This window comes from Didymella exigua, assembly GCF_010094145.1.
Source record: "Didymella exigua CBS 183.55 unplaced genomic scaffold M421scaffold_44, whole genome shotgun sequence".
Classification (NCBI taxonomy): domain Eukaryota; kingdom Fungi; phylum Ascomycota; class Dothideomycetes; order Pleosporales; family Didymellaceae; genus Didymella; species Didymella exigua.
Window position 1 is genome coordinate 198748 of NW_022984818.1, and position 14565 is coordinate 213312.

General features: G+C 54.5%; 6 protein-coding genes across 6 annotated transcripts; 4 read left to right on the top strand and 2 right to left on the bottom strand.

Annotated features, from left to right (window-relative positions):
• The first annotated feature begins 692 nt into the window (after positions 1 to 692).
• On the top strand, positions 693 to 3942 carry M421DRAFT_425305 (uncharacterized protein). Its single transcript, XM_033594041.1, has 4 exons — positions 693 to 1099; positions 1179 to 1538; positions 1595 to 2212; positions 2260 to 3942. Exons 1-4 carry the CDS (start codon positions 935 to 937, stop codon positions 3670 to 3672), a joined length of 2556 nt encoding a protein of 851 aa, XP_033444216.1. The 5' UTR covers positions 693 to 934; the 3' UTR covers positions 3673 to 3942.
• A 280-nt stretch (positions 3943 to 4222) lies between these two features.
• M421DRAFT_425306 (alpha/beta-hydrolase) lies at positions 4223 to 5748 on the top strand. Its single transcript, XM_033594042.1, has 2 exons — positions 4223 to 5329; positions 5389 to 5748. The coding sequence occupies exons 1-2, from the start codon at positions 4249 to 4251 to the stop codon at positions 5532 to 5534; spliced, it is 1227 nt and encodes a 408-aa protein (XP_033444217.1). The 5' UTR covers positions 4223 to 4248; the 3' UTR covers positions 5535 to 5748.
• Positions 5749 to 6094: 346 nt separating this feature from the next.
• On the bottom strand, positions 6095 to 6758 carry M421DRAFT_425307 (uncharacterized protein). The gene has a single exon (XM_033594043.1). The coding sequence runs from the start codon at positions 6677 to 6679 to the stop codon at positions 6347 to 6349; it is 333 nt and encodes a 110-aa protein (XP_033444218.1). The 5' UTR covers positions 6680 to 6758; the 3' UTR covers positions 6095 to 6346.
• A 1309-nt stretch (positions 6759 to 8067) lies between these two features.
• On the top strand, positions 8068 to 10048 carry M421DRAFT_425308 (threonine synthase). Its single transcript, XM_033594044.1, has 3 exons — positions 8068 to 8267; positions 8322 to 8912; positions 8962 to 10048. Exons 1-3 carry the CDS (start codon positions 8211 to 8213, stop codon positions 9952 to 9954), a joined length of 1641 nt encoding a protein of 546 aa, XP_033444219.1. The 5' UTR covers positions 8068 to 8210; the 3' UTR covers positions 9955 to 10048.
• A 71-nt stretch (positions 10049 to 10119) lies between these two features.
• On the top strand, positions 10120 to 11012 carry M421DRAFT_425309 (ESCRT-II complex, vps25 subunit). The gene has a single exon (XM_033594045.1). The coding sequence runs from the start codon at positions 10248 to 10250 to the stop codon at positions 10833 to 10835; it is 588 nt and encodes a 195-aa protein (XP_033444220.1). The 5' UTR covers positions 10120 to 10247; the 3' UTR covers positions 10836 to 11012.
• A 120-nt stretch (positions 11013 to 11132) lies between these two features.
• M421DRAFT_73971 (BRCT domain-containing protein) lies at positions 11133 to 13783 on the bottom strand (the record flags this gene model as incomplete). Its single annotated transcript, XM_033596995.1, has 2 exons — positions 11133 to 13634; positions 13685 to 13783. 2 exons carry the CDS (start codon positions 13781 to 13783, stop codon positions 11133 to 11135), a joined length of 2601 nt encoding a protein of 866 aa, XP_033444221.1.
• Positions 13784 to 14565: the final 782 nt, after the last annotated feature.

The following is a 14565-nucleotide window of genomic DNA, read 5'->3' on the forward strand; positions in this document are numbered from 1 at the left end:
AAATGCGAAGAACGATGCGGATGCGGGAGTCCGGCTTATGCCAGCTCGGTGTGGACACCCGGGCACAGGGTCGCGAGTGCTAAATAAAGGCTATCCCGCGAGGGCTTGCGTGGAACGTGTTTAGCTCAACGCTCACAGCTGTCACCCTGGACTTGGAGCCGCTGGAACACAGCAAGATGTCGAAGCAGCCGACGTATTCGCGGTACGTCCACGTATACAATGACGCACCGTGGAGCACATGCTGCTCTGTTCGTGGTGACACGAGCGCCGGTGCAGCTCAGCCTCCCACCGTTCCTCGTTGGGGCCGATGCTCTTCTCACGGATCTCGGCTGGGCAGCTGCACGTGTTTCAGCCACACCTCCAGCACGCTTTGACAGCCTTGCCCAGGCTACGGCGGACCTGTCCATCAGTCCATCACAGCCTTGGAGGCCTTTCAGCTCCACCGTCTCGCGTAGCTTAGCCCGCTGTTCTCTGTCTCTCCATTGACCATGACGAAACCATGTTTCCGTGGGTTCCACGCAGGACGGTGGTCTGCAAGCTCCCAGCCATCTGGCGGCTCGGTGCAAGATAGCCGCGACGACCCAGGACCCTCCATTATTAGAGCAGCGAGTCTGTGCGAAAAGTGACCATTGTGATGGCGATCTGCCGCCGACCGTGACGTTACTTCGTAAGGCAGGGAGATTCCGAGAGTCCGCGCTTGCCGCTTCAGGCTATTACCGAGTTTGGGCTCCGCAGATTCCACGACGCGCCTTCCTATGTACACCACTGCACGCCTTTCACGCCCACCACATCGCCGCACACCCCCTGTTCACGTGCCATTTTTGGGCTCAACATATCTTCGACACCATCCACAACACCCCAGTTGCGGCCCTTGCCACCGCTTGCGCCCGATACGCGCTCTCCACACGCGTCGCCCACGGCACGCTCCACCACGATGCCTGCCCGCAAGCGCGCCGCGAGCGACATGGAGGTGGAGGAGCCCGTCGAGACACCGAGCACGCTACAAAAGCTGCGTAATATGTGGCAGTTCGCAAACCTCGCACAGTACATCTCTCTGTTCGGCGACGCAGTAAAGATTGACAAAGACTTGGACATCGAGGTATGCCTGCTTTGCGCCAGACACTTCTGTCGATGCGCCGGACCTGATTCTGATGGAACAAACACTGATTACGATGCAGGAGCTGGAGTCCGAGTGCCTAAAGCCCGGGCCGTCAGAAAAGCTTGCACAGCTCGGGCTGGCGCTTTTGAAGCATGTGTCGTCGCACAAGGGCCTAACGTATGCAGCCCACATACCCTCCACATGTGCACGTCTGACCCAGCCTAGACCAGCCATCTTCGACGAATACGCGCGCCGCCAGTTTGTCGCCAAAGCGCCCGAGCGCAATCCCTTCGGTGAAGAAGAGGACCCCAACAGGTTTGACGACTTCGACGTCTGCACCAAGATCCGCGTGCTGCAACAGCTCTCAACATGGACGTTGAACAACCCCAACTCGATACGGGAGAGGCTAGCAGCTCCAGATAGCGAGCAAGCACTATGGGTAAGCCCGAGCAATCAAATCGCACATAGTGCGCAATGGCTAATCGAGCATCTCAGCGCATGGAGCCAACCGGCTGGGACAAGGAAGAAAGAGCCCTCTTCGTCCTGGACGACAATCGCATGTATCGCCGAACCGAACCTGCCCCGCCCGCCCCTCCACAGAAAGCCAAAGCCAAAGCCAAGTCCAAGCCAAAGGCGAAGCCACGAGGGACCCGCACCAGCAAGCGCCAAAAACAATCATCCCCGGAGTCTGAAGAGGAGCTCGAGGAAGAGGAGAATGCTGTGGCCGTTCAAGAGCCTGAAGTGGTCGAAGACGATGGGTTTGGTGGCATGAAGTGGGAATGCCTCTGCATCACACTGGAGGACTACCGCGACTACCTCAGCAGCATACGCAAAAGCCGTGACCTCAATGAGAAGACACTTTACAAGCGCATTGAAGAGGATGTAATACCAGTACTGGAAGGGCTAGCTGAAGAGCAGGAACGGAAACAAGCTCGCAAAGCCAAGGAACTCGAGAACCTTCAGAAACTCGCCACGGCGAAACGGTCGTCTCGCATCTCAGCCAGGGTCGAGAAGCAGAAGGAGGTCGAAGAGGTCGAAGCTGCGGAACGCAGGAGGCGGGAAGAGCTTGCTAGGGCCAAAGCCGAGCAAGCGAAGCAGAAGAAGTTTGAAGAGGTAAGTCAATACGGCTGGGCTAATGTATTAGAGCTAATACGGCGCAGGCGCACGACTCCCGCCGAATGACACGAGAGCAGCGACTACGCGAGCGCGAGACCGCAAAGATTCTCAAGGAAGAGGAGCTCCGCAAACTCCAAGAGAACGAGCAGAAGCTGGCTTCCAACAATGCTCGCCTATCCGAGAGACATCTCAAGGCCATGATGAAGCAGCACGAAGCGGATCTCAAGAGGCTCAACGAGGAAGAAGACTGGTTCTTTGACTGCGAGAAGTGCGGTGTCTATGGGTCGAATCTTAACGACAATTCGCCTCAAGTCTCATGCGAGACGTGCAACGTCTGGCAGCATGTCAAGTGCCATGGTATCTCGGAAGAGGATGTTGAGGATTCCAAATTCGAGTTTATCTGCACTTCTTGCAAGCGCAAAGAGGAGGAAGCCAGCCAGCCCAAATTGCCACCGCTTAAGTTGCGACTGACATCGGCATCGCCAGCTTCGCAACCAAACGGTGAAGGATCTCTAGGCTTGACACGCCGTCTCGACTCTGTCTCAATACCTGCGCCTCGGCACGGTCCGGCACAGACTCAACAACCTCACTTCCAACCTGCACAGCCTTGGGTAGATGGACCCAGCCTGTCTCCGCGTGGTCAGGCTCTTGGTCCTCCTGGCATCCAAAACTCAGAAGCTGCTTACGGGTCGTCGTCTCGTCTACCGGATCTCAACTCATCCCCCATTCGACAGCGTCCAGCCTCATCGTCGCGGCCCGCAGAAAGCTCATTCCGATCACACGGTCTCGGTTCGTCCCCACCGCCTTTCAACCTTCCGCCGGCGCCCACAAGTCCATTTAAGAGCATACGAATGCCCCTTCCTCAACAGAATGGTAGTTCGTTCGGTCTACCCAATCCATTCGGGCCATCACAGCATACGCCTGTCGCTCAGACCTTCAATCAAAGCTTCAGCCAGAGCTTCAGCCGACCGGGTACAGCTGCTGGGCCTGCAGGTTCGCCGGTAAAGCACTCGCCTGCGAACTCTCCCCGCCCAGCAAATGGCCTTCCGGTGGTGTACAACTTCAACAGCCCCCACTCTTCCTTTCCGCCCAGCTCCGCACAACGCCCCTCCTTCTCGCCCATCAAACACAGCTCGCCAGCGCCGATGCCACACATGTCGTCGCCCGCGCCCGCGCCCGCGCCTGTCCGTATCGCTCCATCGCCTTCGCAGATGCCAGCGCAAATATTGCCTGACGCCATCCCTGCACCACTCAAGCACGATGGTGCAAGGCCAATGAGCAGCCACGAGATGAGTGAGACGCCTATTTTCCCGCCGATCAAGAGCTTGAATCCGGATGCGAGCCCCCAAATCCTGAGTCCGCCGGTCAAGAAGAGCAGTCCTTCGCCTGACAGGCATCGTTTGGCGCCGGTTGGTGAGCATGGATTTGGACATGGACTACCTCACCCGGCCAAGTGAGCGGATAGCATGTTAGCTTTCTCGTCTTCCATTCGGAGTTTTTTTGATGTTTCAGAGCTTTGTTCTGCGCAGTCTGGATTACTGTTTGCAAGCGCAACGAGGCGTTACTGGATGGTGGCCGAAATACTTTTAGGTTCTGCATGCATGGTATTTTAGATTGCTAAAGTAAGCGGGCGGGTGGTGCTTGGAGGTGCGGTGAGCTGCGCCTTTGATTCTTGTTACGTGTATTACTACATTGAAGATATACGATGAAGTAATTATTTACCTCCGTTGTGCGAATACTTTGACCATCCACCGGCTGCACACTTGACTTGATGACCATAGCATAGACATCAAGGTGTCTTTTGGTCGGGTTTCTTTTCGGATTGTAGAGAATGAAGGTAATAATGATGTCGATGTTAATGCGTAAACGCGGGGAAGAATCTTCCTCCGGCAAGCAACGACTGGCTCAGACGACTTTCCGATTACCATAGGGCGAGGCTTACAAATCCAAGTAGAGCACCATAAATACCAGCCCTCAATTGTAACCAAGCTTTGTGAACTCTAGTTACCAAAGCAAGCCCTGTGTACTTCACGATGGCTTCGCCTCAACTCTACACCATATCCGTCCCAGATGCCGCGATCGAGAAGCTGAAGCGAAAGCTCGCAGACGCCGACTTTCCAGACGAGCTCGATGCACCAACACAATGGCCCTACGGCTCTCCTTTGGCAGATGTTAAACGTCTCGCCAAACACTGGGAGACCAAGTTCTCGTGGCGCGACGTCGAAGCCAAGCTAAACGAACTACCCAACTATCGCCAAAGCATCAAGGTGGACAACTTCGATCCTATCGATCTGCACTTTCTCTGGAAGAAGAACTCGAACCCAAATGCGATCCCATTGCTGTTCGTCCACGGCTGGCCAGGCTCATTCTTAGAGGTCACCAAAATGCTCCCACTCCTCGAGCAAGGCGAAAAAGACGGTGGTCCCGCATTCCACATCATCGCCCCTTCGCTCCCAAATTTCGGCTTCAGCAGTCGCGTCACAAAGCCCGGGTTCGCACTCTCGCAGTACGCAGAGACGTGTCACCGCCTGATGCTGCACTTGGGCTACCACAATTACGTGACGCAAGGCGGAGACTGGGGATTCTACATCACCCGCGTCATGGGCGTGTTGTACCCAGACCACGTCCTGGCAAGCCATATCAACATGATTAGAGCGCAGCCACCGAGCCTCGCGTCTCAGCCTGCGCTGGCGCTGCAGCATGCGTTGACGCCGTACACCGAGGCAGAACAGAGGGGCATCGAGCGCTCCGACTGGTTCATCGATCAGGGGCAGGCGTATCGCATTTTGCAGGCGACGAAGCCGCAGACGCTGTCGTATGCGTTTGCGGATAGTCCTGTTGCGCTGCTGGCTTGGATCTACGAGAAGCTGCACGATTGGACGGATGACTATCCGTGGACCGACGACGAGATATTGACGTGGATCAGCATCTACTGGTTCAGCACGAGTGGGCCCAACGCACATGTCAGGATCTACTACGAGGCGCAGCACAATGCGACAGAGCAGGTGCCCAACAGAGATCGTGCGAGCCAATGGGTCGGTAAGGTGAAGCTGGGTCTCGCGCACTTCCCGAAGGAGTTATCAGTGATACCGAGGATCTGGGGCAAGACTCTCGGTGAGTATCTGAATCCAGCATACTGGGCACAATTTTGTTCTCGTGCTAATCGACCGCAGGTCACATTGTGCTCGAAAGCACGAATGACAAGGGAGGGCATTTCGCTGCTTGGGAGAGGCCGGATGCCATCGTTAGGGACCTGCAGGATATGTTTGGGAAGAAGGGAGAGTGCTACAAGATAGTGCCTGGCAAGAGTGGCTTTTGATGAACAGGGAGGGAAACGGATGCAATGAAATTGTGGTTTTGTTTGGCTCCGGTCTATCGTTTTCAAATATCTCATGACACGCTTAGTCGCAGATAATTTGCTTGGTGCATGTCACTGATTGGAAGAGTACTGTGTGACATCGGATTCGTGGATACATACAATTGGTGTGTGAAAAGTAAGGTCAATAGACCCGAAGGACACTGCCCCATGCGGCAATATATCAGATGATATGTGGTGTCTCAAACGTCCACAAACGTCCAACCCACGGCGTCAACGTGCTCATCCATTGGTAGCACGGAAAGCGTACAAGACAGTCTCATACAGCCCCTCCGGTCCTGGGGTAATCTCAGTCGACGAAGCGCCCCTCTCTCCAACCCAAAGCCTCCCCACTCTCTCGATCTCCGCCACAAACGAAGATCTGCATGTGGACCAGTCGGTGGCAGGCTCTGCAAACGGGAGCATGAAGAACCGCATCTCGACCTCGAACACCTCCAGCCTGGTCACGCACTCCTCCAGGTGCTTCAAGTCGAGGCTCCAGCCCAACTCGCAACGCGTCGTGAAGCAAGTAACTCAACATAGCCGTAGCTCAGTTTTCAGTCGGAGAGTATGGACTGTGTTGGAGACATCTAAGCGCCGCGCGAGCACAGCGATGTATTGTATGTCGAGGTCCTCGTCGAGAGTGAACGTGGCGCCTGGACTCCTCCATCGCACGCCGTTCGTCCAGATGGTCAGTACGCCAGCCGCGGTAGGATCCAAGATGCTCATCCCTGTTGTCGGGAATCGGCTTGGTAGCTGTTCTGCGTGCTGCGGTCTCACGGTCCCACGGTCCACGAAGACGAGTGCTGTAACTCCGCCAGTCCTTCGTGAAGGATCGACTTGCGTGTGCGCAGCCAGACGGGTAGGGGTAAGGCTTGAGAGGCTGGTCGGCTTGAAGCTTGATCCGTTGCGTTTGATCGGAGTAGTAGCTGCATGTCTATGCCCTTGTACTTAGCGCTGACCTTGGGTGTGAATCTCCATAGCTCATGGTATACGATATCGCGGAGTTCGCGCGGTAGAGACTCGAAGCGGGAGTTGACCGATGCAGGAGCAGTCGCAGTCCGTGTATGCATAGTGTGTGCGTTGTATTCTGGTGAAATGCAGGCCATGTTGGATGAGCTCTTTGCCTCGGTGGCACCTGGGTGTGTCTGTCTGCTGGCCACGGACTCCAGGTTTGGAGCGGATGCCTTCCGTGGTACTGTGAGAAGTGCAGCACTGCGACTTAAGTAGGGCGTGCAAAGGTTGATGAAGTGAAAGCAGGAACCGTGCTGTACCAAAGGACGCCATGTGTTCTTGTGAAATCGTGAGAACCTAGGGTCACGTAGACCCTGCCCAGAATTTCCTATAGGCAACCGAACATTAGGAATTAATGTCGAATAATACTGGGTGTAGAAAATGAGCAGCAGTCTATATCGACTCAGGAAGGGAAGTATCGTCATCACACTCATAGCTACCACCTGCTACAGCCAAGACAACAGCGTTTAAGTTGCGCCGCCAGCAGCCGAAAGCCTAACAGGCCCACGCATTGTAGTCTTCATGCAGAGCGTCTAGGTCATGACCTGTGACGAACATCTTGCTGAGTCTACCAGTGATGTTGCGTGCAGTCAAGGTTGGAATCAGAGTTCGTGCCCTTTGCGTGCGAGGCGTGTTAGAATCTTCTTCCTCAAGCGACCAGCAAGCCAGAAGCGTCAATGAAAAAGTGAAGGCCTGTCAGATTGTCATCTGCGTCCTGCCGTCTAGCGCGACCGAAGTACGCAGCCAGTTGGCTGAAGATCATCGCCACACTCGCCGAAGCAAATGCAATAAGGCCTCACTCCGGGACAAAGAGACTGAAAGTCATCAACCAGGTTGGAGAATCTGTGGCTTCTGTAGGAAGCTCAGAAGAGGACGATTTCTATAGAAATGATTCTATGAAGTACTGCTAGGGGTTAGTAGTGATCAAACAACAATATAGGTTGGGAAATGACATACTCGTCGAACATGAAGAAGAGAAGAGGCTGCGCGGGCGGGCGGATTCTTATAGGCATGCTCGGCACGGCAGAAACGTTTCGCCGGCCGAAGAATTACCGGCGCATGGTCAAAGCGGCCGAAGCCGCAACTGCAGGAATATCGCAGTGAGTGGGGCGCGAGGCTGCGGGGCATCATGACATCGGTGAAGTGAACTGGGAGGTATTTACTTAGATCTGCAATGTTATGCATTTTTTATGCAACATGTCGAAATGCACATGATACGGGATGAGGCTCTGCGACTTGCGAGCTCCTACGACTCGTAGCGCCGAAGTCGTCGTTCCAGCAACTACGCGCAAGACCGCGGGGTACTCTCGCAGAGGCAGTACCGAGGAGTAACTGGAGGCATTTGAGGAATGTTTGACTTGCGACTTGGATCTAACAATAGATAGCATCCCCAAATGCAGTCCAATGTATGGGTCTACCCGGCTGCGTGCTCTTATTTGCCGCTTTCAGAGGTCAAGACCAAGTTCTTGAGTCAGTGCGATTCCGGAGCTCACCAACAACTTTTCTTCGAGAACCCCACGGGGATTTGATCACTACACATCCTCTGCTATTGATGCTCTGACAGCGTCATCAGCCTCATATATTCTTTGTACTGTTACGTCACGTTTTTATACACCAATCGCCAGTATGTCAACACATACAGCATCGCAGCGCTACCTGAGTACCCGCGGAGGGTCCTACGATGTGAGCGCGCCGGCGCATTCGGCTTTCCTCGACGACTCGTACTGACAACATCAGTTCTCTTTCGAGGAAGTCGTGCTCAAGGGTCTTGCCTCCGACGGCGGTCTCTTCATCCCCGAAGAGATCCCTACCCTTCCCGACGACTGGGCGTCCAAGTGGCAGAACCTGTCCTTTGAGGGTCTTGCATATGAGATCTTCTCCCGCTACATCTCCGCCTCCGAGATCCCCACCGCCGACCTGAAAGACATCATCCACCGCAGCTATTCCACATTCCGCGCCAAGGACGTCACGCCGATCGTCACACTCGACAACGAGAAGAACATTCACCTGCTCGAGCTGTTCCACGGCCCTACGTTTGCCTTCAAGGATGTTGCTCTCCAGTTTCTGGGAAATCTCTTCGAATACTTCCTAGTGCGCAGGAATCAGAACAAGTCAGGCCGCGACAGGGAACACCTGACAGTCATTGGCGCAACAAGTGGTGACACCGGCTCAGCTGCCATCTACGGTCTGCGCGGCAAGAAGGATGTCTCCGTTTTCATCATGCACCCTGAGGGCAAGGTCAGCCCTGTCCAGGAGGCTCAAATGACTACTGTCCTCGACGCCAATGTCCACAACTTGGCTGTCGACGGCACATTCGACGACTGCCAGGTACGTCCAGATCTACACGCTTTGGAAGACCCAGCTAACATTCGCGCAGGACTTTGTCAAGGCTTTGTTCGCTGACCCCGAGATCAACAAGACTCACCGCCTCGCTGCTGTCAACTCCATCAACTGGGCGCGCATCCTTGCCCAGATCACATACTACTTCCACGCCTACTTCACCCTCATAAAGTCAGATTCTTTCCTGCCCGCATCCACCGTCCGCTTCGTCGTGCCCACGGGCAACTTCGGTGACATCCTCGCCGGATACTTCGCAAAGCGCATGGGTCTGCCCGCCGAGAAGCTAGTCATTGCGACAAATGAGAACGATATCCTCCCCCGCTTCTGGGAGTCTGGAAGGTACGAAAAGCACAAAGTACACGGCAAGCAAGCTGAGGGCGGTCTGGTCGAAGACGGCGTCAAGGCGCACGAAGACGGTGTCAAGGAGACTCTCAGCCCGGCTATGGACATCCTTGTTTCGTCTAACTTCGAGCGTTTGCTCTGGTTCCTCGCCTACGACGTATATAGCACATCATCAGATGCTATTCAGCAGCGACGCAGCCAGGCCGGCGATCACGTCCGCCAATGGCTGAACGACCTCAAGACCAACGGCGGTTTCGCGGTCGATTCGCAGATCCTCCAGAAGGCTCAGTCCGACTTCGCTTCGTACCGTGTCAGCGACGAGGAGACTGTCGAGACCATCAAGTACGTCTTCAATGCCGGCCCGTCGAAGAGCTACGTTCTTGATCCTCACTCCGCCATCGGTATCGCCGCGGCTCTTCGCTCCGCCGAGGTCGCAAAGCCTCCTTCCACACACCACATCGCACTCGCGACAGCGCACCCTGCCAAGTTCGCAAACGCTGTCGAGTTGGCGCTTCCAGAGCAGAAAGAGTACTTCCAGGAGAAGGTCCTACCCGTTGAGTTCAAGGGGCTTGAGGACAAGCCCAGGAGAGTCAGCCATGCCAAGAAGTCAGAAGGCTGGCAAGGCGTGCGCAAGATCGTCGTGGCCGAGGTTGAGGCTGAGTTACAAGCTGCTGAACAGGGCCAGTAAATGTTGATATGATGACGATTTGCATGTGATAGACGCGCTCCTGCATATTGGATATACCGTTACACCAGGAAAATATAGACTTTCTTCCGTCCGATTTCCCTTCACAAAGAGCCCATATCTTGCATCGTGAGGTTTCAGGCGAAGTCAGGAGCGGCTTCTTCCCCAGAAGACGCTCATACAATCATGAGGCTGAGAGCTCCAAGCCCCACACACAAGCTCCGCGCTGCACCCCACCATCCCGCATCTTCAACACTTCCGACATCCACACCTCTCGCTCAAGAACAACAGCCAACATGGCAACAATCACAGAGACCTCAACATTCCAATTCCCACCGCACTACTCCTTCCCGCCCTTCTTCACCCTCCAACCCGTCGCCACAACGCGCTCCTCCCAACTCCAATCCTGGTCAACATTCATCCAATCTTACTGCCGACACCACCGCAACTTCTCGCTCTCGCTCATCGACGCGCTCTCTACGCCCCTCTTCCACAACACAACACTCTCCCGGCAACTCTCGCTGCGCGACGCCAAAGCAATCCTGACATGGATGGCATCCCCCGAGGGCGGGCAGCGCGCGGAATTCATATCCTCTGGCTCCAAGAAGAAAGCTGTTGATGAGGGCGAGGGCGGGCGCGTGTGGGTCTACTGGCGCAGACCGGAGGAGTGGGCACAGCAGTTGGAGGATTGGGTCGATCGGACGGGGCAGAAGGGCGTGGTGCTTACGCTGTATGAGATTGTGGAGGGAGAGGCGAGTACACGCGAGGAATTTGCGGGGATGGATATGGATTTGCTGAGGACGAGTTTGGGGGTTTGTGTTAAGAGGGGGAAGGCACAGATCTTCAGCAGTGGGGGCGAGGGCGAGGGTGTGAAGTTTTTCTAGAGAGGAATGACGAGCGTGTTCTTTTGAAGAGAAGGTCGGACATCTGCTGGAGCACGGCGTTTAGGTTGGGAATACCCGGGAAAGAGCGATGGATTATATTTGCATCTGCATCGCGAGGCTGTTATCAGCGTCGATACAACTATCAATACGAACACATCAATGTCCTCCTTCCAGAATCCTCAAATATCGCTGGCTGCTCATTGGTCCAAAAAACCGCTTGTACGCTGTCCCGAACCCAATGCCTGTGCCTGAACGCCTGTCTCTCTGCTCGCTATTAGCAAAGGCTCAAAGATGCATTCATGACTTCGCTGCCTTGACTACCTCCTCGGTCAACTCCCATTCCGGCTTCCAATGCACGTACTGCGCCATAGCATTAATGAGCAGCCACTCGGTCTTCACAATCCTCGGAGTCATATCGTGCCTCTTCGCCAGCTCGCGGAATTTGACCCAATTTGTGAACTCCTTGCTGTTAGCGTCGGATATGAGGTACAAGACGTCGCCCTCATCTTCTTTCTGGTTCTGACTCTCCTCGCCAGTGGTGGCGTTGACAAACCGTTTCGTCGCTGTGATGTTGGTGGTACGACCCTTCCATAGCGAGCACTTGCCGCCATTGGCCTCGATGATATCTTTGTACGTTTCAAAACCACCCGGCACCTTTTCCGTACAGAAGATCGTCCAGTCGCGGAAGAGACGATGCTTGTTCTGCAAGGCGCGTTCGATAGCGTCGGCCATCTTGAAGCCATGCTCTTTCTCAAATTCGCGACCGTCCATCGGGTGCTTCTCCGGTGGTGGAAGTTTATTGTTCTTCAGTGCAAGGTCCAGATATGATGATCCAACTAGAGCTGGCCCGCAAGCCATCGCTGCAACGAACTTCTTGGTACGTACAACGTTCGGTGCGCAGAGGATATCAACTTTCTTGAAGTCTTCTGTAATGAAAAGACCAAGCTCTCGTAACCGCGCTTTGTCTTTGGACTCCTTGTCCATGTTGCCAGCCCATCGCTCATCTTTCGATACCAGCATGCGGAACTTGATGGGCTCAAGTTTATCCTTCTTGACTCTCTTGTTTTTCGCCGGTGCCTCTGTCGCCTCGTCTTCGGTCTCGCCTTCCTGCTCGAGCTCGTCTACCGATCGTTTACTAGACACGGAGTCTCGCCCGCCTTTCGCTTTCTTCGTCCGATCCTCCACCTCGTCTTCTGCTCTTCGTTTTCCACCATGTATAACACCGCCTTTCCGCTTCATCTCCTTTTCGAAGGCTGCTATGTCACCCGCAGCGTTATGAAGCTTGGATAGTGCTCGGTCCTTGGCGCCTCGACTCCCAGGAGTCTGGTTCTCTTTCCCATCCTGGTTCCGTGCTGGTGTCTGAGCAGCATCTATCGTCTTTGTCATTTTGATCTTTACTGCTGCTGGAGAGCTGCGGGCGACCGAGTCACTAGCTGTCCTACTTAAAGGCACACTCTGGGCGATCGAGTCAGCCGGAGGCGCTGCTGGCGCCTTGGCTGGCTTCGCGGGTTTGCGCGCTGCGGAGAAGGACATCTTCTCGGTAGCATCGCGATCGATTTCGGTCTGACCCAGGATCTCTCCGAGGTTCGTTCGCGAAGGGAAGTAGGTGTAGCGGTTATCCGATATGGGCATGAGCTTGCACCTCGCGTAGCTGTCCTCCAGCCAGAGATGGTTGACAATGTTCACAGCCCACTCCTGTGCAGCATCGCATTTCTCACTGTTTTTGTGCGCCGCGACGAGATGTGTGTTGTCCTGCTTGAACGTCTTTGTGAACTCAGCACCGGTGGCGCGGACAAGATTCTCCAAATAGACACGAGCTTCGCCAGTGTAGCTGGATATGCTAATCTTGAAGTCCTCAAATCCGGGAATACCATTGCGCGGTCTGGGATAGTGCATCAGCCGCCGCATTGGGTTCGTCCAGGTATTGTGCGTTATTAGGTAATACAGCCAGCTGAGGTTGCCCACATCCTTCCCCTCTTGCGAAGCTTTGACATAGTCGTCCCCGTCTCGATAGGCGCAAACGTAGATGTCGGCATCTTTGACCTTCTCTGTCACTCCCCCGCCACCGTTTCTTATCATACCAGTTATGACGCCCCTCAGCCTGCTGTTAAGGTCCAGGTCCTCGCCCAACATGACTTTCTTCCCCAAAAACGCCTTTATCGCACGCGGTGCTTCAGATTGTGCTGACGGTGTCTGAGGGATGGGTTCGTTCAGCGGGTCTGGTGTAGTGGCATCGCGTATTTGTTGACTCGTCCGTGCTGCAGGGACGGTGCTGAGTTTAACGTTCAATACATCTGGATCTGGCAATGTGTACGGTCGTTCTGAGATTCTTCGACCGACTTTGAGGCAGTCATCGAACCAGTGTGGCAGCACAATCGTAAGACTCAGCCGCTTACTGATAGCCAGCTGACATCGGTTATCGTCGAGATCTAGCGAGATCAAGTGTGTCACTGTCTTGGAAAGCTGCTCTGTGAACTGCCCTCCCATTGCCAGCACTCCGCCCTGTATAGCCTCCTTGTCTCCAGTCGGCAGATTCGCGCAGCATATGATGACATCGCTCATGAAAAGCGCGGGATCAGGACTGAATGTGCGAGGATTCTTCGTCTTGTTCCCTTTCAAAGATTGGTCAATCCATGCCGGCTTCACAACGTGTTTCATAAGGTCGAGCGCGCGGTAGTAATCAGGGAAGTCGGACGTTCCAGATATGATGTAGTGGATTTCTTCGAGTCGATCAATACGACCCTTGGCGGCGTCGAATGGTATGATCGTGCCATTTGCGGCGGAAATGTCGTTTTGCAGCTTCGGACTATGTGAGTATGTCATGGCACATTGGCACGCGTTGCACTAACCTGTTTGATGCGGTTCTCGGACAAGCCGTTAGGTATGATCGTGAAGCTTGAGTCTCTGAAAAGCCCCTTGGAATCGTCCTGCATCGTTGTGTCGTCCATGACGGGCAGCCGTGGGGCGTGTGTTCCGTGTGCGCAAGGCGCGTCGTTGTTGTTCGGTCTGATGCGGCGCGTCCAAGGAAAGCGCGTACGCGACCGCGCTCCACGTGACAATGCCCCACTTTCTTCTTCACTGGCGGCCATGTCTCTCAGGTTTTGGATTCCGATATCCGATCATCGCAAAGAACTCACAAATAAAGTGCGCAACGAATACCATCGTCCTGGGCGTGGGAAGCCACAGCCCAACGGCTTCCCGAAGGCTCCAGATTCATCGACTCTTCGCACAGACCTTCGAGGGACTGACATTGCCTGCGTGCTATGTCGTGCTGTGACGAACGTTCGACATGGAATCATTCTTTATCGATATACCTGAGCTGGCCAGGTCGCTCCCAGCAACATATCGTGTCTCCTCTCGCGGAATGGAAGGAGTTCCATCCAAAGACTTATTGCGAGCCGACAACCTTTTTAGAGCGGATGCCAATGATCTCCAGTACTAAAGTGGTGGAAATCTCATAAATTTATCCAGACCGGCTTCGTTGATGGGGTGTGAGCAAGTCTGCGGCCATGGTACCGTCGTGAGTTCACTACACCTGACAAAGATGTGCAGGTCATAAAACATGCTGAAAGTATAAGGCATTTCGAATAAGACTATGGTGTCCCTTACTTTTTTTCTGTCCAGCCATCGGCTCATTCTCATTCATGCTACCATAGATATCCATCGCTATTTCATCCAACACCATATCTAGGGCTTTCGTTCTGTGGCCCTTGCGACCTTCACTAGCTCC